This window comes from Eucyclogobius newberryi, unplaced genomic scaffold (assembly GCF_026437365.1).
Source record: "Eucyclogobius newberryi isolate DKJ021-1_F unplaced genomic scaffold, fEucNew1.0.hap1 SCAF_8, whole genome shotgun sequence".
Lineage (NCBI taxonomy): Eukaryota > Metazoa > Chordata > Actinopteri > Gobiiformes > Gobiidae > Eucyclogobius > Eucyclogobius newberryi.
Window position 1 is genome coordinate 26,147,002 of NW_027316500.1, and position 25,054 is coordinate 26,172,055.

At 41.4% G+C, this 25,054-nt stretch overlaps 1 protein-coding gene across 6 annotated transcripts in view; it reads right to left on the bottom strand.

Annotated features, from left to right (window-relative positions):
* Positions 1-25,054, bottom strand: part of LOC140351644 (sorbin and SH3 domain-containing protein 1) — a 115,193-nt gene that overhangs the window by 5,652 nt on the left and 84,487 nt on the right. For 2 of the 6 annotated variants that reach the window (XM_072437565.1, XM_072437563.1), the window contains 11 exons: positions 17,952-19,283; positions 15,800-15,864; positions 14,702-14,872; positions 11,223-11,269; positions 10,367-10,481; positions 9,573-9,698; positions 7,863-8,057; positions 6,640-7,152; positions 5,306-5,395; positions 4,061-4,251; positions 2,177-2,283 (listed from right to left, as the gene is read on the bottom strand). In XM_072437565.1, the coding sequence (XP_072293666.1) occupies positions 2,177-2,283; positions 4,061-4,251; positions 5,306-5,395; positions 6,640-7,152; positions 7,863-8,057; positions 9,573-9,698; positions 10,367-10,481; positions 11,223-11,269; positions 14,702-14,872; positions 15,800-15,864; positions 17,952-19,283 (2,952 nt within the window). The remainder of the gene's footprint in view (positions 1-2,176; positions 2,284-4,060; positions 4,252-5,305; positions 5,396-6,639; positions 7,153-7,862; positions 8,058-9,572; positions 9,699-10,366; positions 10,482-11,222; positions 11,270-14,701; positions 14,873-15,799; positions 15,865-17,951; positions 19,284-25,054) is intronic. The other 4 variants (XM_072437569.1, XM_072437568.1, XM_072437567.1 and 1 more) reach the window with 4 other exon arrangements.

Genomic DNA, 25,054 nt, shown 5'->3' on the forward strand with positions numbered 1-25,054 from the left:
ATTATTATTTTCCGGACTATAAGTCGCACCAGCCAAAAAATGCATAATAGAGAAGAAAAAAACATATATAAGTCACACTGGAGTACTAAATGCAGTTGCAAGTGTGAAAATAACAAATAATATCACATATAAGTCGCTCCGGAGTATAAGTATATAAGTATAAATATAAGTATAAGTTGCACCCCGGCCAAAACTATGAAAAGAGGTGCGACTTATAGTTCGGAAAATATGGTATTTATATGACTCTTGAGCTTAAATAGTACACATTTTAGGCATAATTTGTAATATTAAAGTTTGAGTATAGTCACGATAATAAACTAAAGGAAACAAAAACTAAAGGAAAAGGCTGGATACACAATTCCAATTTCAAAACCAAAATTATAATGAAAATGCTCTTTTTTTTAAAGACAGTAGACGGATATATTCAACACAAAATAGTACTTTCTTTATGTTACCGCGTGGTCTTTTACTAGTTCGTATTCAAAAATGTCATGACTTCTGTTTCGCATGATTTTGTTTTAGTTTTTTAATACTTGCTCAAACAAGTGTTTAGTTTATTCTTTTTAATAGTTTTTGTAGCGTCTGCTTTTCTATACGTGTACATACGACCCTAGAATTAGAGCATGTGTTTTGATTTGATTGGAAAGCACTTTGATCACCCCGAGTGTCGCAAAGGGCACTATAAATAAAGGAGAAATCAACATTATAAGTATTTATGTATTTTTGACTGCTGTTTTTCTTCTTCGTCTAAAGTTACTCAGTCAGGGCCCTCAGTCCATCTCGTCTTGTTTTATGTTTTGGAGTTTGAATTATCCCTGGTTTATCCCTGGTTTAGACTTGGTTTAGTTGTGGGTATGTGGAATATTTCTGGGTATAAGTACAGATAAAAAGAGAACTATTACACTATTATGCTTGAAACGGGACAAAAAAACCACCTGCCGCCATTTTGTGTCGACAAACCTGCCCGTATTATCGGTATCTAATCAGTTCGAGGTGATTTTGATCCGTCAGGTCTTTGATTAATACCCGTCTCTTCCCGTTATACGTCTGTGAAAAAAGTAGATCCACTTTGGGTTCTGCGTGAGTGACGTGAAGTTGGCGAACGCTGTTATCGCATCGTTTTGAGGCGTCGAAGAGCAGATGCCATTTTGGATCTGACTGTATATTCTCGTCTCCAGTGACACGTTCCCACAAATGCAGCGCCGTATTTAACATTTCAAGAGGCTGATCTGTCAGTCTGTGGTCGCCATGGATACGTCCCGAGCGTCACACGTTTGGGGCCTTGGTTGTCATCTGTGAAACTCTGTACGTTTGAGCTGTGACAGAGGCGTGTTACTGCGGCGCTGACGTTATTTAAATACGTTTTTAATCCATGTCCGGTTTCTACATGATCTTTTATTGCACCGCGAGCTCCCTCAAATGTATTTAGTTACAGAGTACTGAAAACCTGCATTAAATTGTGTTTTGTCACGTATCCTGGTTCAGTCAGAGTGCTGTATTCTGAATATTGTCACATTACATTATATTTTAGTGTAAACAACATAGGATTAAAACAGCTTTATGTTTTTTCTGTGTTTAATTATCACTCATTGGAGAAGGAAAAAGGTACACTGTATTTTATTTTAAAATATTCTGAATACAACCAAATTAAAGTATTGTCCCTCTCCCTGGTTTACAGTTCCTTATAATTGGTGTTCTGAATACAGATTTTTTGTTACATGTATTTAATGATTTTTCCCTTATTTTTGGCCAATTCAATACTATTTAAGTTATTTTAATTTAATATTTATTTTTTAATGTGTCGTGATTTTATTTGTATTTATGTTGAGTCTATGTATATTTGTGTTATTATTTTATTATTATTATCATTTACTCTCTCTGGGCATTTTGTGTTCTTTTCTTTGTTTATTGGTTTATCAAAAAAAAAAAATAAAAAAAATCCTATGAAACAAGGTGTTAAAAAACCTAAAAATATAACAAAAAATAAACATTAATGTAATCTATATTTTGCAAATCACTGCTTTAATTTGGAATTGTACTATTATCTCAAAAAAAATTATAAAACAAGATTCCCTGTACATAGTGTAATCTGCTCAGGTGCCAGCAGGGGTCATCCTCCAGGTCGTGACGCGTTCATACATTCAAAGGCGGTCACATCATTCAGACGGGATCGTACCCACAAACCAGCCGTCGTCGCACTTCTCCATGACGCCCACCAGATCCCCCTCGTGCAGCTCCAGCTCGTCGTCGTTCTGGGGGAGGTAACTGTACAACGCCTGGAACCTGGGGGAGGAACCAGAGTGAGAGTTTGTCCGATTGGAATACCGTATTTTCCACACTATAAGACCATAAGGCGCATTAAGCAAATCAAAACTTGTACCACACAAAATCGCTTCGAGGTCAGTGAGCACGACCAGAATTAATCCAAATATAAGGCGCACTGGATTATAAAGCGCACTGTCATTTTTAAAGAAGATTAAAGGCTTTTAAGTGCGCCTTATAGTGCGGAAAATACGGTACTTCACGTCCACTTTTCTTGTTGATGTTTGGAGAATGTCATCTTAAGAGTTTAAAGGAGGCTAAGCGGTCCCAGAAACACATTTAAAGCAGAACTAAGAAACATTTTCGCCTTATCGATGCCTTTGTAAGTCTCTGTGACGTGTATATATGTATTTTCGGGTGTTTGAAGTGCTCATCGCTGCCCCCTGCTGTCTCGGAGCGGAAAAACAGCCATGCAACATATTACAACTCTCCTGAGAAACCCTCTTTTTTATATTTGTCAATGTGAAATGTTTCTTTTAATGATAAAGAAAGAAGTCACATAGTTCTGCTTTAACATAACTTAGCAGTTTCAAGTTTCAGAAACAGAAAAAGGTCTTGTGCTCATTGTTTACAGTATTCCTTTAACACTTTCAAACTTCTAATACAAAGTCCATGGGTAAAATGTGTTATGGATTTACTTTTGAGCTCCAAACGTTGATCCAAACATTATTAACTTGTATTTGATTGGTAAGTAGTTTAATAGTGTCCAGTTTTTTGTACCATTTGGTGTAACGAGACAATGTACTTTTATAGGCAGATTTTATCGAGTATTTGCAGTTTTGAAGTAAAGATGTTCGTTTTTGGAGTCCATTATTTTGAATAGTTTGTACATTATCGTAGTGGATTGTTTAATTAAATTGTCCTCAAACAGAATGTGGTATAATGTCTGGTGTCTTATAGAGGTTGGCAATGTATTGAAATGTATATAACGTCGTGAATATTGTTTTGAAAAAATGCAAAATTTGAACATTGAGTACATCATTTATAGTAAAAAAAATAAACATTTAAATGGAAAAAGTTGCGTTGTAAACTGTGGGTATGATATTTCTGCACATGAGACAGACATTTCACATTTGTCTGATAATTAAACCTCAACGAATACATTTAAAGACCGTTTTAACACTGGGATACGCCAAAAATCAGCGAGAATTTAAATTTTGTCCAAGAATCATAATTCATTCAACCCCATTAGCTAACACTTTATAATACCTAAATAAAGCACAAAGAAAGACCATTCAAGGCTTTAAATAGAGTTGTTTTAACGCACAAGCAGTTCCAGCAACACCTAAATCACCTTCTACATCGCTGCTCTGCGGCCATCGCCATAGCAACGTGTAAGCAAACGGACAAGCTTCATGTAAAACATAAGATAAGATAAGATATTCCTTTATTGTCCCACATGTAAGATAAGATATTCCTTTATTGTCCCACATGGGGAAATAAACACATAAATAACTAATATCCCAGAAATTTTACGGATGGAAAACGGGCTTTTTAGCTGCACAGATGAACCATTTCAGTTTGTGGCCGTGGTGTAGGTCAGATTTTATATTGTTTACATTTGCGTTAATCTTTTGTCCACTAAAATCTCACCTCACGCTCTTCTTTCCACGTCGAGAAACAAACCAACTGTAACTGATGCACGTTTGGAGCTTATTTGGACAAGTTTTCGTGTTGATAATGAAATCCACAAACACGCTATTAAAATAAAACCACGACGCGGGAGGTCTTTACTCACAGGCCACAGCTGGGACGTCCCGGCTCCGGGCTGCTGCTCTGGGACAGGGGCTGCTGGGAAACGATGAGAGACTGTTTACCCGGGTGAGGGAGCACCTTGGGGTGACCGTCGAGGGGAAAGGAGCGCGGCAGGGTGCTACAATACCGCACCGAGGTCTCCGCTATGTTCAAGATCTCATTGCACACCGCCTCCTAGTGGCGCAGGGGGGGAGGAGCACGCAGGTGTCCCGGGGGGGAGGAGCACGCAGGTGTCCCGGGGGGGAGGAGCACGCAGGTGTCCCGGGCGGAGAGGGAGGTGTTAGGAGGGGGGTGTGCAAAAGTAGGAATAAGGAGGTAGGAGTTGAGCGGAGTCGAGGAAGGAACCCGAGGGAGGAGCGGAGGAGGCAGGAAAAGGGCAAAACACCAGAAGAAGATGAAAGCGAAAAGATTAGTACATATTAGAAAGAGAGTTAGATGGAAATGAGGTTTTGTGAATTGTGTAAGTTTAAATGTTGTGTTAAAAATGAAGAGTGAGTAAAGATTTCTAAGATGAAGATAAACATTGGATCAATACAGGGCGGTTTAAGGCAGTCTATGGTGAAAGAGCGAGATAGAAATGAGCTTTTATTCATTTACACAGCGTTTGTAAAGAGCTTTTTACTTATAGCATTTGTATTGTTTATCACATTCTATTGTATTTGTATCTGTGTTTTCGATGTAGAATTGCACAGTGATTGAAGTAATTTTGCAAAACATTATAATAAAATCAAATAAAATCAGGTCATCTATGTGAATGTACGTAAAATATTAAGATCACTGAATCTTATTGATGGAAAAAGTAAAAATACTGTACTCAAGTATACCTTTTTGGCATCTGCACTACATTTTACAGTGGATACTTTTGACTTTTACTTTGAGAGCGGATATTTCTACTTTTTACTCCACAACATTTTTTAACTGAACTGAAAGTACAAAGTTTTGATATAGTTTTTATAGTTTATTGACCTGAAAATGAAGTCATTGATTCGGTTCTGATGACTACATTTAATGCTGTAGTTCTGAAATACTTTTTTACTCTAACAGTACATTCATAATTGGGCACTTCCAATACTTTTACTTTACTCTTTCCACCACTTCTATCATAAAAACGATGCAGATTTTTTTTCGTCCCGGCCCCGTCATTGATCCAATATCATCTCCTCTCATCGATTATACGTGACTTTGTTGTAAATGTGTGACGTTGAAGATACAGCTGCTGCAAACGTACCGCTAAGGAGTTGACGTTGTTGTTCTCCTGGATGTCGTACAGCATCACCGGGCTTCTGGAGGAGCGGCCGTCTACGTCATTCTTCAAAAACTGCAAGCACGAAACACACAAAATCACCATCTAGAGACTGGGATAGTTCAGGCGTCGTCCTTCTGCTGGCGGGAAAAACATTGAAAAACATTGTGTAAACACGGTTCAGTGGCATTCAGCACTTCAGCGTGAGAAAACCACCACATGCGAGACACAAAAACTGTCATGTTCAAGCGGTATTTGTGTCATTTGTACCTGTTTTTGTTAGTACACACTTCATGCAGTTTTACAGTGCAGTACAACACTCTGAACAACACATGTAATTATATTCTAAATGACTGAGACTTTGCACTCGTTTATGGTTTGAGTCAATAAAGAACGGCTTAGTACTCGCTTTGGTCAAACACACAATTTCATCTGGAATTTGTGGGAATTTCTTGGATTATTGACAATATCGGGATGCTTTTTTGACGATATGAGGTATTTCATTTGTATATATGAGGGCAAACAAGGGTATAACGTTATATTGCACTTTTGGTTTAGTAATTTAACAGTTCTTTCTTAAAGCTTTACTACTACATAAATATTTAACTGGTTTAGTTGATAAAAATACAGATTTATTGCATTATTTTCTAATGTGATACTAGTAAATTAGCTTCTTTATATAAGTCTATTCTTCATTTTTATAACTACATATTCTTCTGCTGCAAGTCTGTAATTGTTGGGGAAGAATAAATGTAATTCTGACGTGGATAAAGACATCTTTGAGCACATTTCTGCTCCAAAATGTCCTTGAATATTGATAAGTTTAGACGAAGAGTGCCCTCGAGTGTCTGGTTCAGGTAAAACACAGAAAAGAGGTCAATAGTATACTTTTTTTGGCATCTGCACTACATTTTACAGTGGATACTTTTTACTTTTACTTTGAGAGCAGATATTTCTACTGTTTACTCCATGTTTGAACTAGACTGAAAGTACAACGTTTTCTTACAGTTTTTACAGTTTATCAATATCTGTTCATCATCAGCAGAACTCAAAATGACTACATTTAATGCTGTAGTTCTGAAATACTTTTACTTTCGTACTCTGACAGTACAAAATGTCCTTGAATATCGATATAAGTTTAGGTGAAGAGCGCCCCCGTGTGTCTGGTGCAGGTCAAACACATAAACGCACGGACAGTAAAGAGTTAAATATGACCTGGAAACCTTTTCAAATGGTTGGTTAGTAAATCAAACACGTTTTTAAGCGAGCGGCGTGATGCTGACGTCGGGATGCACCACCGCACACCATGCGTTCGATACCTCTGCTGGACCTTTGTATTTGCCACCCGCCGCCACCGCCCCCTCAGCCGGCTCCCTGTCCCCGCCTTTGAGCCAGCCCTCCAGCACGGGCCCGGCGCTGGGGCTGCCGCCGCGGGACAGGCGCCGCTGGGGCGAGGGCGGCGACTCCTCTCTCCGGGCCGGGGTGAAGGTGAGGTACGGGGTGGCGGAGCTGGGGCGGGGCGGGTACGGCGGCGGCAGGGGCGACGCGGACGGAGATGCGGCGGGGGAGTTGTAGTACGGGCTGCCGATCAGAGGCGGGATGGGGCTGGCGGAGTAGGGCGGGGGCAGATATTCGCCCAGGCGGTAGTGGGCGCTGGGCAGGGGCGGCAGGGGCGGAGTCGGGGCGGCGGGCGGGCTGCTGCCGCTGCCGCCGCCGCCGCCGATGGTGAGGGAGATCCACTCGGAGGAGATGGCGTGGACCTCGGGGGAGACGGAGCGGCGGGGCGAGCGGGGGAGGGGCAGGGGCGAGGTGGTGAGGCGGTTACGGTAAAGCTTCAGAGAAGAAGAAGAGGAGGAACAACGAGAGGAGAGAAGGAGAAGAGAGGGATGAACAAACAGGAAATATGGTGCAGGTAAAGATGGGGAATACATTACAAAGTGAGCGGTTTTCCATCGCTGTTGCCATGGCGAATTTATTATTATCCTTCATTTCAATTGTGTGTTAATTGCGTTCACATAAATTACCATCACAATCGAAAAGGAGCAGAGAGAAGAAGAAAGAAATCAAATAATGTCAAAGTAAAACGTGGTCATGCATGGGCCCCAGCTTCTTGTTATAGAAGACTTTTTCCTCATTTAAAAGATATATTATGATGAATTACCATGGCAACGGCCCTGAAACGCATGGACTGCAAGATCAAGATCAAATGTACAAATATTATCTCGTTGTATTCTGTTACTGGCAGAGAATTTAGCATCTTAAATGTGCATGAAATGGTATTGAAGCTATATGTCTTCTACCGTATTGTCTGGACTATAAGTTGCACCAGAATATAGGTATTTCAAATCATACACATGACAAAGCTTCGAGTCACATGTTATGCTCTCGTAATAGACTAGAAAAATAATAAATGAAACCTTTATGTATAAAAAAATCTGATTAAAAAGCAGGAACTGAAATGCAAGAAAGTACAAATCAGCTGAAATAAAGCAGAAGATGGTTTGCGTGGTGATCATGTTGTTCCCGGTGTGACAGTTCGTACCTGTGGAGAGGCCGTGGTGCTGCGCTGAGGCGACTGACACACCGGAGGGTCAGGGTAGTCCACGCCGTTCTTCACTCTGGGTTTCTTGTGAACCTCCACATACGTGACGGGGAAGATGCCCTGACGATTAGTGCCCGCGACCTTACCCTCAAACCAGTTTTCATCCACTCTGCGGATCAGGGTGATCCTCTCGCCCTGAAACACAGCCTCATTTTAGCCTCATTTTAGATCAGATAGGTGAGGAAATGACAATTACAAAACTGATCCAACGTTCAATTAATGACTGAATAAACAAACATTTTTAAGGGTCAAATTCACTTTTTATGCGTTGGCGGCGACTTTTATTCAAATGTTTGTGTGGGATATTAACACTTGAGCTGCATTGGGTCAAATAACTATTATATCTACAACTTTTCCTACATACACGAAAGACCCATTTCTCTCAAATATTGTTCACAAATATGTGAAAAGCAATAAAAGTGTCTATGACAGGTTTTACGATTGTCTAATTTTGACTTTATTTTGTGTATTTATACCTGTTGTACGTATAAATTATAGGTTTACACCAATTGAGCAGGTATTTGAGGACAAAAGTTGAAGATCTTTTTAGAAAATGACAGAAAGTGACATCACACTAGAGACAACAACTTTTTTGACTCTAAACATTAGTCATTAGATGTGTTTTTGCTTAGTATTTGCTGGGTAATTTCCTAGTGTGATGTCATAAATTACAACAGGAAGTGAAATTATAAACCTAAAAAAAATACTATTCCGTGATTTTTCCCCCCCATATAATGTTTTTAAGCAAAATTCAAATATATTTATCGTAATTGCATTTCAATCGCCGTGTGGCTGGACGCTCCCTTAGAGATAAGGTGAGGAGCTCGGCCACTCGGAGTAGAGCCGCTACTCCTCCACGTCGAGAGGAGCCAGCTGAGGTGGCTCGGGCATCTGTTCCGGATGCCTCCTGGGCGCCTCCCTCGGGAGGTGTTTCAGGCATGTCCCACCGGGAAGAGGCCCCGGGGAAGACCCAGGACACGCTGGAGAGACTATGTCTCTCGGCTGGCCTGGGAACGCCTCGGGATCCCCCCGGAGGAGTTAGAGGAAGTGTCTGGGGAGGAGGAAGTCTGGGAGTCCCTGCTCAGACTGCTGCCCCCGCGACCCGGCCCCGGATAAAGCGGCAGAAGATGGATGGATGGATGGATGCATTTTAGTTCAATGAGTCGTCCGACCTGTCAGAGGCACTTGGATATTGATATTAATAATATACCTTACAAGAAAAATATTCATATCTTTGAGCTAAAAATGTGTTTTTTGTTGTTGTAAATATCAATTTCAGAAGTTGTTTTGCCATTATCAATGAATAAAACCTCACAAACTAAGAACTTGCTTCGGTGAAATAATGCAACATAAAACACAGTGTGGTAAATAAACAGACTTAATTACACTATATCCAAACGCTAATTGAGTTTACAGTCATTTTAAATCTGTTGAGTTATAATAGTGGAATGAAAGGGTCTTAAATCATATAGTTTGTCCTTTTATTGTGAAAAGCCTAACTGGACGTAGTATGTTAACAGATCACAAAAGCTGAAAAATGTACCCAATGTAGTTTTTAGACTCCCACATGTTTTTGAAAGCGTTGAAGTTCTCGTATTAGTTTATATATTATATTCCTGCCTCTCTCAAACGTGTAAACTCAATGCGTACTTTTCTGAAGGACATTTCCACCACCGTGTCTCCGTTGAAGTTAAAGCGAGCGACGGCCTCGCCGTACTCCAACACCTGAACCGGGGCGCTCTTCTTTGGCTGGGCCTTTTCCGTCGGCGGGAGGAGCTGCACCAACACGGAAGAGCCAACAATTTACAATGAAAATAAAACAAACGAGAGTGAGAGAGATAATCATCGTCACAACGTATAAAAAACTCAAAGAAACAAATGCCATAAATCTCTTCTGCTACTTCTGTTTTGAGGTTTTTCCCTCTTTTTTTTAATGTTTTATTTTTTTTAAATATATTTTTGCAAAATAAATCAATCAAATAAATAAATGAACTAAATAAAATACTCATACAGAAATAAATGAAATACTCATCTATATAATTAATACAAAAAGACAAAATTATACAGAAAAGACTAAATGAAAAAAAATAAATTAAATAAATGAATTAAATAATAATCATCTATATAAATCATAAAAAAGAAACAATTATACAGAAAAGACAAAATAAATAAAATAAATAAAATAAATAAAATAAATAAAATAAATAAAATAAATAAAATAAATAAAATAAATAAAAATAAAATTAAAAATAAATAAAATAAAAATAAAAATTAAATAAATAAATAATACAAAAAAATAAATATTTGTATGTATATAATTAACTAAAAAATCCAAACAAATGTATGTCTTAATTTGCGTAGAGCACTTTGGTCGACTGCGTTGCTCTAGAAATTATGTTAAATCGGGATCGTAAGAGCGAGACGTAACGGGAACATTTGCGTACCTCCACGTAACTGCGGGGGAAAATGCCCACTCGGCCGTGATGCTCCCCCTCGTACCAGTTCTGATCCACCTGGCGGATGATGTACACGATGTCTCCCTTTTGAAACGGCAGCTCCCTGAAAGCAAAAACGCATTTGTCGACAGTTAGCGAAGGATTAGTGAAGCAGCGCGGGTGATCGTTTTCATCCACACGCTCAGAAACGATGCAGAAACTTTAAATTGACTCTAAGATGACTCTAAAACACCAATTCAGTCCGGTATAAGCTCCAAAACCAGGACTAAACCAAGACTAAATATATCAAAGTGCAGTTTTACAGACTAATAACTTCTCGGAAAGTAAGAAGCAAAATACTATTACCAGTTTTACCATCAGCTACAAGAATAATCAATCACTTTAACGAGGTTTTTTTTGCGGACATCGCTTTGAACGACTCTGACCCTGAAAGCGACGGGGCTTGGCAGGGCATCTGGAGTGAATTATTGCCTCGTAGTGGCGGCCAATAACAACAACTAAAAGGAGAAAGGAGGACTGTTTTCACAAGCTTTAACGTGTCATTTAGCCTCTTCCGTTTTGAAGACGGACGGCAACGGGTTCAGAGGTCACAGGGAGGTTTTCTGTGCCAAAGGCTTTTCCACTCGCAACAGCATAATAACAGCATTTATCCACTTCAGCTACCATTTCTACTACTACTACTAACTACTATTACTCATATTTCTAGTGGTAGCTGCTTCTTTTTTGCTCCTGATAAAGCTACTGCTACGTCGCGTTGACCGTGACAACCATCAACCCACCGAAATATATAAAAATACTTCTTTTATGGACATTACAGTACTATTGGGCTGCATCTGATACTTACTTCAATGATTCTGCTCTGAAGTCGAATCGGGCCATGGCAGGAGTTCTCTGCAAAAACACAAACACACAAAAACATATTGAATAAAAATAATAATAACGTCTTACCAAAGTCTTTCAAAGCGCTAAGCATGATTCATTATTCTGTGTCGGGGCAGACTGGCGGAGACGAGGCTGCCAATCTACGCCACTGGCCGCCACCCAAAGTGTTTTTCCCCCCTTTTTCATAGGACGTCCAACACAAGTGTTCAAAATGAGGCTAAAATTAGACAAGAATTCTAGAAATGTTCATAACTACAGGGTGTTAACGAAATTTACACATGTTTAGAATGGAAGAGAATGCGGAACTCTAGAAAACAATAAACCAACCTTTTGAAAAAACCCAAAAGAAGCGACGCAAATCCACAATATTTAACATATATTTAATGTATTTACGTCACAACCGGGTCTGTACGGAACTGAAAGGTGGTAAAAATCTCATCTTTTATGACATGAAAATAGTAAAAAATGAAGCGGATTTAGCCCTTTTAGCCACATTTGGCCATTAGTTCAAACTGCCGACCTTCAGGCGCGTGCTCTACTCTAACCACTGAGCCACTGATGCAACATTTCTCTTCTTGTGAACTGTAAATCTGCTGCTACTGCTCGATCGCTCAGACATAAATACTGGAGCTATGACAGGAAGGACAGTTGCACTTGTTCAGCGAGAGGCCGGCCTCAGGAGCACATGTCAACGCTGTGGGCATGTGGCAGGAAGAAGACGTACAAACAAGACAGACCACCGGAGTAATCAGATAACGCAATCATTAGATCGTAGAAAAAACACCCGGCGACATGTGCTGGTACAAAACATTTAAAATCACTTTCAAACTTTAACATTTTCGCTAAATATTTGGCAAATTTGCCTTTTCGCATGATTTTCCTCATCAAAACCTGCGCGTTGTGATCTGTCAGAAATAAATCAGATCACTGGCGTCAGAATAGTCAGATAACTCCAGAAATCAGATCACTGGAATCAGAATAGTCAGATAACTCCAGAAATCAGATCACTGGCATCAGAATAGTCAGATAACTCCAGAAATCAGATCACTGGAATCAGAATAGTCAGATAACTCCAGAAATCAGATCACTGGCATCAGAATAGTCAGATAACTCCAGAAATCAGATCACTGGCGTCAGAATAGTCAGATAACTCCAGAAATCAGATCACTGGCGTCAGAATAGTCAGATAACTCCAGAAATCGGATAAGGATCAGATTTTTTGGGTTTAAAAATAGCCAGTGACAAAATTCAAATCGAGTTCACGAGGTTTAAGAACTTCAAGTAATTTAATAATATGCATTTTGAGCACTCAGTACCAAACCAGGACCCTAGAATATGGACAACACAAAACTTATTAGAGAACAGCAGATGTCATCACAGTGTCATCACAGTGTCATCACAGTGTCATCACAGTGTCACTACAGTGTCACCACAGTGTCACCACAGTGTCACCACAGTGTCACTACAGTGTCACTACAGTGTCATTACAGTGTCACCACAGTGTCACTACAGTGTCACCACAGTGTCACTACAGTGTCACCACAGTGTCACTACGGTGTCACTACAGTGTCATTACAGTGTCACTACAGTGTCACTACAGTGTCATTACGGTGTCACTACAGTGTCATTACGGTGTCACTACAGTGTCATTACGGTGTCACTACAGTGTCATTACGGTGTCACTACAGTGTCACTACAGTGTCACTACAGTGTCATCACAGTGAGCGATGCCTCGGAGAACAACAGTGAGGAGGCAGCGGCCAAAACAAGCAGCAGCTGCTTTCTGTTCAGCGCTGACAGAAATGTAAAGACGAGCGGCTCCAGCGCGTAACGCCACGGCCAAAAACAACCTCCCTTTGTCGGATCGTGACTACGAGCTTTACTACTTAAAGAGAGTCCACAAAACATCCGCCGTCCCACACTCACAACACTCCTCCGTCCAGCGCCATGGACACTGGAGGAAAGGACACGACGACAGTGTGCACTACCGCCCCCTTGTGGCGCCTGGCAGACTCCACTTCCAGTACTGACCCGACCTACGAGATCGGGCTTCAATTACAACTAATGAATGATCATCAAGACCACATCTATGTCAAAGTCTTTTCAAAAGTCTTTTCAAAAGTTATTGTTGAGAGTATAAACCTTTTGGTGTTTTATTTTAGATGATTAATTAGCGTGTAAAACTGTCTCCTTCCGTCTCCTTCCGCCTCCTTCTATATCCTTCTCTCTCTTTCCGTCTCTTTCCGTCTCTTTCCGTCTCTTTCCGTCTGTCTCCTTCTCTGTCCTTCTGTCTCCTTCTCTGTCCTTCTGTCCCTCTGAAATCTCCTTCTGTCTCCTCCCACAAACCCTGAAAAAATGTTTTTAGGTATTTCGTAGGCCGAGACGGTCTACAAAAGGCTGCAGTGCACTTTTATGACGCACTATAAAGAAGTTCAGGTGCAATTTACAGACGGAGTGTGTAGATTCTGACATTCAGGCTTTAAAACTGAGCACGTTTATATTCAATTAAATGTGGCAGCTCCTCCCTCTTTCCGCTCCCTTTCTTTGCTCCCTTTCCTCGCTCCCTTTCCTCGCTCCCTTCCCCCGCTCCCTTCCCCTCGGCTCCCTCGCTCCCTTCCCTCGGCTCCCTTCCCTCGGCTCCCTTCCCTCGCCTCCCTTCCCTCGGCTCCCTTCCCTCGGCTCCCTTCCCTCGGCTCCCTTCCCTCGCTCCCTTCCCCTCGGCTCCCTCGCTCCCTTCCCCCGGCTCCCTTCCCCCGGCTCCCTTCCCCCGGCTCCCTTCCCCCGGCTCCCTTCCCCCGGCTCCCTTTCCCCGGCTCCCTTTCCCCGGCTCCCTTTCCCCGGCTCCCTTTCCCCGGCTCCCTTTCCCCGGCTCCCTTTCCCCGGCTCCCTTCCCCCGGCTCCCTTCCCTCGCCTCCCTTCCCTCGCCTCCCTTCCCTCGCCTCCCTTCCCTCGCCTCCCTTCCCTCGCTCCCTTCCCTCGCTCCCTTCCCTCGGCTCCCTTCCCTCGGCTCCCTTCCCTCGCTCCCTTCCCCTCGGCTCCCTCGTTCCCTTCCCCCGGCTCCCTTCCCCCGGCTCCCTTCCCCCGGCTCCCTTCCCCCGGCTCCCTTTCCCCGGCTCCCTTTCCCCGGCTCCCTTTCCCCGGCTCCCTTTCCCCGGCTCCCTTTCCCCGGCTCCCTTCCCCCGCCTCCCTTCCCTCGCCTCCCTTCCCTCGCCTCCCTTCCCTCGCTCCCTTCCCTCGCTCCCTTCCCTCGGCTCCCTCCCCTCGGCTCCCTCCCCCCGGCTCCCTTCCCTCGGCTCCCTTCCCTCGGCTCCCTCCCCCTCGCTCCCTCCCCCTCGCTCCATTCCCTCAGCTCCCTTCCCTCGGCTCCCTTCCCTCGCTCCCTTCCCTCGAGCGCCTCTTCCTGCCCGTTGAGATTAGCACTCGTCCCGGGGGCCATTGTACCTCCACTACGGACTTCCTCTTCTCGCTGTTGTCGGTGATGTTGAGCAGGTCGCCGAAGCGCTCGTTGGTGATGAACTGGTGCCGCGTGGGGACGATGCCTGTGTGTCTCCGAGCGGCGGCGTCGGCCTCCTCCTGCTCCCGCTTCAGCCGCCGCTGCTCCTCCAGGATTTTCTGTCAGGAAGAGGAAGGAGCGTGTACGTTACAGATACGAGACGGGGCTTTTATCGGGTGTAAGACGTGGCACTTTTTTACATACAAATACAGCAACATCTGCATAATGGCTTTTATTTTCAGTTTAAATCCAAAAAGCTAATTATAGATATCAAAACATGAATCTAACTTTAAATATGAAAGTATTTTTTTGCAATAAAACTACACCAGAAGCACTGCATAAGTCAAAAAAGTGTATGTTGTTACAATTACACTTTAGTTTAAGGAACACAATTAATGTCTAACTATTCATAGGCAAACAAATGAGTTAATTAGATGTTTTAATTAGATCTTTTAGTGTTGTTTGATTTTAAATGTTTTATTCTGTATGTAACAGCTTTCAAAACATTACCCAATAATCACTATTCTTATTGGATATTATCAATCCATTATCAACATTATGCGAGGTATTTATAATTATTCATTTTTCATATATATTGATGTTGTTTTATTATATATGTTGTTGCCTTTGTGTTATTAATTAATATGAATGAATAAATGCTTTATAAAACACATGATAAACTAATCATCCAATTACCACTTTGCGTTTAAAATGTGGTCTACAGACTCCATAATGACTAATAAATGTATAAAACATTACAAAGAGGCACATTAACAGTCCATCTATGTTATTATTTCTTAATATTTTATTCTGTAAGCAACGTTTTAGTGGCAGATTGACAAGATTTTTCAAGTTTTAGCTCAAGAGCGTGTGAGTAAACCAAGTTGTTGCTGCATTTATAATATAAATGCAGCAACAACTTGGTTTATTATTATGTTAAACTTACGCTAAAACTAAAGATCAACATTGAACAACAATCAATCGCCAAATAAATCAAACGCAGCGGCAGAAATGATGGCATCCAAACGCTATTGCTAAAAACACACCTCTTTGTCGCCCTGCTTCTTCCGTAAAACGTCATCCTGGTTCTCGCTGTGAGCCGGGGACGAATCTGTGGCGAAAATGAAAAAGCGAATGTTAGTTTCATCATCGTTTCCACGCTAAAAAGAACATGCTACAAATGACTGAACTCTTATCTACAGAAGCTACATTTATTTACGCATGCTTTCAAATTTCACACAAAGCAAAAAAAAAACACACACATCAAAATGCCAAATGTGTTGTCGCATGCAAACGGACGAGATGGTATACAAAATGTGTGTTCACGGAAAAACAGAAACAGAAACTCTCTACAAACTCTACAAAAGCATTCATTGTGAGACTTTCACTTCGCCCAAATCCCCCTTTTTCCCGTGACAACGTTTCATGTTTGTGTCCCGGGAAAACATGAAATGACTGCGACAAACCGACGGGAAATACAAAAGAAGAGAAAAAGAGAAACTTCCCGAGTGCGTGGGTCAAACAAAGCTTTCCAACCGAGGAGGGGGAAGATGGAGGGCGGGAAAATAAATAAATAAATACATAACTTGACAAAAGAAAAGAAAAGAAAAAGGGGAACGGGGCGAGACATCGGTTTGAGAAGAAGCGTATGCACGATGTGGTTTGGTGTTCGGCCTGCTTAGACATCACACGCTGCAGCTTTTTCGCGACGTCGTGCGCTCTAGAACTTATTTTTAGAACAGATTTGTTAGAAAGTTTTGACCTAGTTAGAAGCAAAGAGTTCTTGCCGTCATTGAGAAACTTTAAAGGTGCAAAGTGTAACTTTTTCTACTTGGAAAACTGGGAAGAAGATCGACAAAATGACTATTGTCGGCGTGGAAAGGAGATGTTTCACTTTGCTGGGAATGTTCCATGTTCCGCAGTATGGCAGTAATTGTAATCTGTTTCCGTGGAGACAAGCAGCGTCTCACACACACACCAGGCCAAGTTACAGGTCAGATCTGTGGCGACTAAGAAACAATGCGTTTTTTATATTTAAGGAATAAAAACACTTGTGATTGATTAATGCAAGATATATGCAGTAGGTTTAATGCCATATTGAGGAACATTTGAGATAAAGCAATAACATTTCCAACAGAAAAGTTACATAGTGCACCTTTAACGCTATAGATGCAAAGTCAATTAATATGTGCACACAAACTCTTGATCCAATTCAACATTTTGGCAGCAATTTGGTTTAAAAATGTGATTCCTGAAAATGTTCCGCCGTAAAAAATTCAAATTTGTATGGAGTCGGGGGTTAGAACATATGTCGTTTAGGGCTGCAACGATTAACTGACTAATTGAGTATAGATGATTAAAACTATTTTTTTATGTGAATTTTGATCATCGTAACCATTATCTGGACTATACAGACACTAAAACACATACAAAATGACCTATTATGACAAAAATAGTGACATTATTAGATGAAAATGTCAAAACGAGGGTGAATAAATTCTCATTTTCATCAATAATACACTTTATTTGTGACTATTCTCCATCTAGAAGCCTTCAGTCACCATAGTTCACCTTTTTGTTTGATAATGTATGTAAAAAAGGTGAAATGATTGTTTGCCTAGTTGACGAATTAAAAAATAAAAATGCTGACTAGTCGACTACTTAAATAATCGTTAGTTGCAGCCCTACAATAGTTTTGTTATTGCTTGATTTAAGTCTCGTTACCGATGGTCCAAAATGTTACACAATTCGTTATAAGTTTCGCAACACGGTTTAATTCAATGTCGCTGGTTTCTGATGATCTCTTTTCATATTTATTTGCTCGACGTCATGCTTAAGCAGGCGTGGTCCTTGCATACGCCCCAAACCTGATGTCACCAGTGAATTATTATACATTACCAAACACTTGAATCTCCAATAGTCACAGAAATGAGGGCAGCAGCAAAAAGACTTAAATAAATAAATAAAAACTACGAAAGCTACAAAGACTAGCACAGAGAATGAGATGAAACTTTCCCGTTCAGTTCAACACGGCAGGCACAGACACAAAAGACTACAGATGGAGGGAGCGGCGATGCCCCTTTGAGAGAGGAAGAGGAGGAGCACACGAGGTGGAAAAACGGTCCAAAAAACGAGATGAGTGACCACGAGATGGCGCTCACGTTCAGAGGCAAACAGATGCAAGTTATGGAGCAGGACCTGTCAGTAGATTCCCATTGGTGTCCAAACCGTTAGAGTCCGCCGCGCCGTCGCCGTTGCTCAGTCGTCCCAGGACTTCGAGGGAGGACAGCCGCTGCGGGATGTGGGGTCTCGACTCCCGGCACGGGCTTGTCGCTGTCACCTTCGTCGCCAGCAGCGCCCTGCGGGTCTGGTTACTTTTGCGGAGGCGGAACGGCGCCGGCGTCATGAGGAAGAGGTTGCCGGGTAGAGCGGTTCTCCTCTCGGTCGGGGCGGCGGCAGCGGGAGGGGCGCGTTCTTGCTGCGCTTGTTGGCGTTCGTGGCGGAGGATGGTGGTGAAGCGGGTGTACGAGGCGGGGCAAGAGCCTTTGCATTTGGACGGCTTGAGGTGCTGATGGTTGAGGTGATGGAGGAGATGTTGGTGGTGGTGGTTATGGGGGCTTAGAAACAACTTGGACTCAATGGTTTTGTCTAAATACACATCTGGGGAGCTTTTACTTAACATAACTTTGCGTTCGATTTGCTTTGGAGACGCCGGCCTGACTCTTTCTTCCTCTGCAAAAGGAGAACCCGCGTCCTCCTCCGCCGCTTCGCTCATTGGCGATTCCGCTTGTTCCGTTTCCGGCGTGGCGTTCGTCTCGTTCAGATGTCCATTCGGGGTCGTGAACATCAAAGACTCGGCCGAAACCGCCGTGGACATGAAACCGTTCTGGTTGCGATTGTGCGTCGTCGAGTTCAAAGTCGGCATGGACGAGGAGCGGATGGGCGCCGCTTGGGCAGACCCGCTCCTCCGCTGGATGATCATTTCGAACTCGCTGACCCGCGTCGACACGGCCTGGCGAGGAATGCAACCCTCCGACCTTTCCCCCCCGTCCGCTCGCGACTTCTCGAACAGCGAGGCCAGGCTGCGCACGCTGCCGTGGGGACTGCACCCCGCGGAGCAAGGCCTCTGGATGTTGTGCATGGTGCGGTACAGGCTGGAAAACTCGGCGGCGCTTCTCCTGGCGGCGGCGGGCGGCGCGCTCCCCGGACCGTCCGCGAGGTCAGCGACGCAGCCGTTTTCGAAATGCCCGTCCCTCGTCCCGTCGCAGTCGCATGATCCCGCGTAGATGTCGTCGCAGCTGTGGGCTTTGGGATGCCTCACGCTTTGAGTCCTGCCGTTAACGCTACCGCAGTCTTCGCCCTCGCCGCCGGAGGGCAGTGTCTTGGGCTTGAACCTGGATGGGAGGATTTGGGGGATGCAGACTTTGGCAGCAGAGAGCGGCTTCTTGTTCTTACACTGGCCATTAACGGAGCGACTATTTACTGATGAGGAGGGTGAAATCAAACAGCCAATCCCACCTTTATAATCCACTGGTAAGCATGCAGGACAACAGAATAAACAACATATTAGGTTACAATGGCTTACAGCGTCACACACGAGAACGAGCACAGTTTTAAGTTCAGAAACGTTTGTGTCAAAGGTCATGGGAAAGCAGGGGACTTGATGCAGCCGTGGCATCAAGCGTTGATGAAGAGCATGGCGTTGTAGCGTTTAAAATATGAATGCTGTTAATGCTACTATAATTCGAGCTTGATTCAAGACATTAATAATGGAGAGTAAAACAGAAAAGAACATAGTCATAACAAAAATTCCTGCAATTTTGTATTTAAATCTTCCAATATAATACAAATCCTATTTTTATGCAAATAAATAAATTGTGAATGAATGTAAATGAGTTGAATAGAAATTCGTTTTCCTCATGACTCACAACATCCCTAGACATTTTACACACCATATACTGTCTTTAATGTCTGAATGAAATAAAGTGGCGGTTATTTTACATATTTTCTCTGGTTAGGGTCAATTTGATAGATTCCTTAAGATGTAAACCATCTTTGATTGTCCAAAAAGTGCAATATAATTTCATTACTTCTGCGTGTTCTATAACAAATTGTACCCATTTTATAATGTTTGTGTTTAATTTTGCAGTTTTTATTAAATAAGAGAAAGATTGTTTGTCCCACAATGGGGAAATGTCAGTGGCTGCAGTTACATGCAGAAAAACACCTTAAATCAACCCTTTAAAAAAAAAAAAAAAAAAAAAAAATTGAATAAAATGAAGACACAAAATGCCGAAGAAGAATAGAATAAAATGGTCTGAGTTAAAATGAGATACCGGCTGGACTGTTTCCTGTACATGACTCACTAAGGACAAGAAAAACCTCTTCTCTCATCCAAAACGTTCAACTTTGTTTTATGTTTACTGTTTGCTCCGTCTACATTCCTTGTGAGGCATTAATGCATTAACAACACGTCTGTCTGAGTCATGGGAAATTATGAGTGAACCACGATCCAAACATCTGCTTAAATCATCACAGATGTGCCGTGGTTTATGTACACTGGGTCAGAGCAGATACAGGCTATAAAAAGCAAGAGCTACAAATCACAAACTTTGAATGAAAAAAGCTTATTAGTTTGGACAGTCTTGAGGTAATGGTCGACTGTAATTACCCTAAAAACATTAACCAGTGAACTGAAATTAACTATGGCTTGATTAACTATGATACAACTAAACTTAGGATTTTTAAATGTATTTGGAATGCCATATTTACTCTTAAAAGTGATCCTATTAGTTTGTATATGTATTACAGTCTAGGCGCAGTAAAACCACAACATATGCATCGATTTTTTTTTTTTTTTTGGCAAACTTTAATATGTGGAGCCAATAATGTTGCATCTCAAAGATTTAACTAATCTTATCTAACTTGTAACCTCTTGTTGTGAAGCAGGAGTGCTAACATTATGCCACCATTCTGCTCATAAAGAACTAAACCACACTGAACAGTCAATCCTAATCAGTTATAGTGAATAAATGTGTTTCAGAAAAGTAGAATGGACAAGGCAACTACAGTAGGGATAAATTAAGATAATATATTCATTTGTGCCAGAAAGCGAAACTGTATCACAAAAAGTAATTATTCTCAAAAGGAGTTTAGAGTCTCTACAAGGATTGATTACATATAAATACATAAATAAAAGTGTTGTGGTGTAGGGTAGAAGTCAACATATGGGACACTGACTACGATGTAAGTTGAAGTACTACGTTGTAGTACATTTTTGTACGTTCAGAATTGTAGAAATTCTAGTACCAATTCCAAAAGTAGTCTAGACCAGAGACCCAGGTCTCAGGACCCAAGTATTGCAGTAATGCAGTAGAACTGCATCAAGAACAACCTTCAAAATAAAAGCACTGCAAATCAACCTTTTGGGGATTTTCACAATAAAAGCACTGTACTTGTGAATTTGTGGTTTGTATTTCCACTTTGTATACTTTAGTAGAGTTTTATATTATTTCTGTGATCTCTTTTACAGTATTTCTAAAAATGTTTTAGTACTTTTTGAAGTGTTTTTACTTGTTTTTCTAGTAGTACTATGCTGTAGAACATTTTTGTGCTTTTAGAATTCTAGTAAACCTTGCAGTATATTCAATATTTTCATTACTGTGTTGTAGTACTTTTTGTAGTACCACGTTGTAGTACTATGTTGCAATACTACATTGTAATACTACATTGTAATACCTGACTATGGCACCAGCAGGAGGCCGGTCCACGTTTAGTCCTGACTCTGGCACCAACAGGAGGCCAAATCCAGGTTTAGACCTTGTTATAATACAATATATTTATCAGTCTCATCACAAATAGAAACTGGAAACTATGCAATGGCAACAAGCCATTGGAAGGTCAAATATTTTGAGCGAAAAATCCAGAAAAATTACTGGAAGCTATCAAAGAAACTCGAAAATGATCCAAGAATGAAAACTACAAGAACAAACACTTCTAAAAGTTCTAAAGAAATCTACAAAACAGCAAACCTGAGAAAGAAAAACTAAAAAAAAACACCCCTGGAAACTCATAATTACTAGAATTGTAAAAGTATTAAGATAATACTTGTTGTTCATAGTACTACAAGTACTACAACATAGTAATGAAAATACTGAATAGACTGCAAGTCCTAGGATTACTAGAATTCTAAAAGGACAAAAATATACTCCAGCATAGTACTACTAGAAAAACAAGTACAAACACTGCAAAAAGTACCGAAACATCTTTAGAAATACTGTTTAACTGTAAAGAGAACACAGAGATAATAAAAAACACAAGCTCACAAGTACAGCTCTTTTATTGTGAAAATACCCAAAACATTGTTTTACAGTGCTTTAATTGTAAAAATCCCCACTGTTGAGTTTATGTGCTTTTATTTTGAAAATCCCCAAACTTAGTTTTGCAGTACTTTATTGTGAAAATCCTCAAAACGGTGATTTACAGTGCTTTTATTGTGAAAATCCCCAAAACTAGATTTACAGCGCTTTTATTGTGAAAATCCCAGAAACTTAGTTTTATAGTGCTTTTATTGTGAAAATACCCAACGCATTGTTTTACAATGCTTTAATTGTAAAAATCCCCAAACTGTTGTTTTTCTATGCTTTTATTTTGTAAAAAAAAAATTGTTAATTTAGAGCGCTTTTATTTTGAAGGTAGTACTCGATGCAGTTCTTCATTACTGCAATAGCAGACAGTAGCAATGTGAATCACTGGAACCCAAAAACCTAGATTTACAGTGCTTTTATTGTGTAAAACCCAAATTCATTGTTTTACAATGCTTTTATTTTGAAGGTAGTACTTGGTGTACTTCTACTGCATTACTTGGGTCCTGAGACCAGGGTCTCTGGTCTGGACTACTTTTGGATTTGGTACTAGGATTACTAGAATTCTGAAAGTAAAAAAATATACTACAACATAGAACTAGTACTACAATTACAGTACTACAACATTGTACTACAACTTACAATATAGTAATAAAAGTACTGAATACACTGCAAGTACAAGGATTACTAGAATTCTAGTATAAAAGTATACTAAAAAAGTATAAAAATATACTACAACGTAGCACTGCAACATAGTACTACAATTTGGTACTACAATATCTGAAATACTGCTTATACTACAGAATACTGCTTAGGCTAAAAGTACTAGAACTACTGGAACTCTAAAAGTACGGAAAAATATCTACAAAACTACCAACCTGAAAGAAAAGTTGAAAAAACCCTGGAAACTTACAATTACTAGAATTCTAAAAATACTACAAAGTACTAAAATGTAGTAGTACTACTACAACATAGTACTAAAAATACTGAATATACTGCAAGTCCTAGGATTACTAGAAGTACTACAATATAGTGCTACGTTGTCCGATGCTCTATCTCCATGGTTACGCTTTCTTTATGACATCACAAAGCCCACCTACTGGCTTTATGACAACCCAAAGCCCGCCCATAGGCTTTATGACATCACAAAGACCGCCCAAAGGCTTTATGACATCACAAAGCCCGCCAGAGGCTTTATGACATCACAAAGACAGGGTATATAAGGGCCATACGCTTTGAGAGGGACTAGATTGTTTGAAGAGAGACTAAACTATCTACACTACATGAAAACCTTTGGAGAGACGAACACTTTGAGATCCTTCAACTAACACAGAGAAAAGAGAACATACCAGGAGCAATATGAAGACTCGAGCAGCAGGGGCCACCGCCCAAACACCTGTTCATGCATGGATGAAAGAGAATCCTCAGGTGCAGAAGCTACAGCAGTACCAGGACGTCCTGAGAGAGAACCAAGAGCAGATCCACCCAAACAAAGACCTGCATCAAACGCATGTGCATATGTTGGAGGAGAAAAATGCTCTATACGTTTGGCTTCAAAACACCCCGGAGACACTTTTGACCAAAGCAACCTCCGTTCTTCAGGAAGTGCAGCTGGAGAAGCAGGACTTAAAGAAAGAGCTGAACGAGAAGGACAAGATCACTGAGTTTGGCAAGGAACTCCGAGAGGAACAGGATGAGGAGAAATATGTCATCCCCAAACACATCCAAGAGGGACAACAAACGATTGATGAGCCTTTGACTGAAGAGTTGGATTTGGCCGATCGAATTGCTGAAGAGCAGATTGCTTGGGACGAAAGGAGGAAGATCATTGAAATGTTAGATGAAGAGGGAAGGACTCTCGACCTTTGTCTTCAAACCATCAAGAACGCGGCTCAAAGCAGCGAGACACGTCTGACCACAACGACCAACGATCTTCAGCGAGCACAAGGAGAGCAGGAGACTCCTTTGGAATACGTGGCGAGGACAATGGAAAAGTACGAGGAGGAGAACATGGCCCTGAACATTCGGCTTCACGAGTACCTGGAGAAAGCTGCAGGGAGGGACAGACTTCTGACCTTCACCACCGCCAAGCTTCAACATGCAGACGGAGAAAAACAGTTCCTCCAGACAGAGCTCTCCGCCCTTGAAGACTCCCTCAGCGTTCAGAAACAGATGGTTTCAGAGGCAAAGAACAAAACTCGGGAGCTGGAGAGGAAGCTGAAAGTCGAGCGCGCCAAAGTCCAAGATCTGATGGAGAAAAAGAGCAGGCAGAAGAGGAGGTGGTGGAGGTGGTGGAAGGGCTTCAGGCTCCATCGCTCCTGATGTGTCGTCGTACGCTTTGGGAGTGAAAGACATTCTAACATCGTGGTTTGCCGTCTTCATGTTATTGTGCGTCTGTGAGGGGCGGGGTCAACGGGGGTTTGTTTCATTTGTTTTTTAATCAATTTAATAAAAACATCAAAAACTTAATTCAGCTCTGCCTTCGTTATTTGTTTGTTTGTTTTCAGATTTTAAAGTGCGTTTGGGTCTGGTGTTTTTCTAATGACGACTTTGTTTCAGTGGAACTGAATCTGTGCGAAATGGTGATCACGGTTTTACAGTTTGCGAAGACGAATGGGAAAATAAAAGTACAAAACCTGCACAGAGTTGTAAAGCAGAATCCCTCTGTGATGTCATCAGTGAGCGACAGTCGCAGAGACGACTCACGACTGACACGTTATTCTGATAGTTCCAACCACCAACAAAACAAAGGGGATTTTATGTTTTTAGTCAAATCATAACTGTTGTGTAATTTGCATGGTTTTGACCCTTGTTTACAGTGTAAAGTGGGGGTCGCGAGATGTTTTCAGTTTCTGTGAAATTGGGTCAGAAAACAATAAATAAAATAAATCAAATAAATCAAATACAACAAATACAACAAATACAACAAAAGCCAAA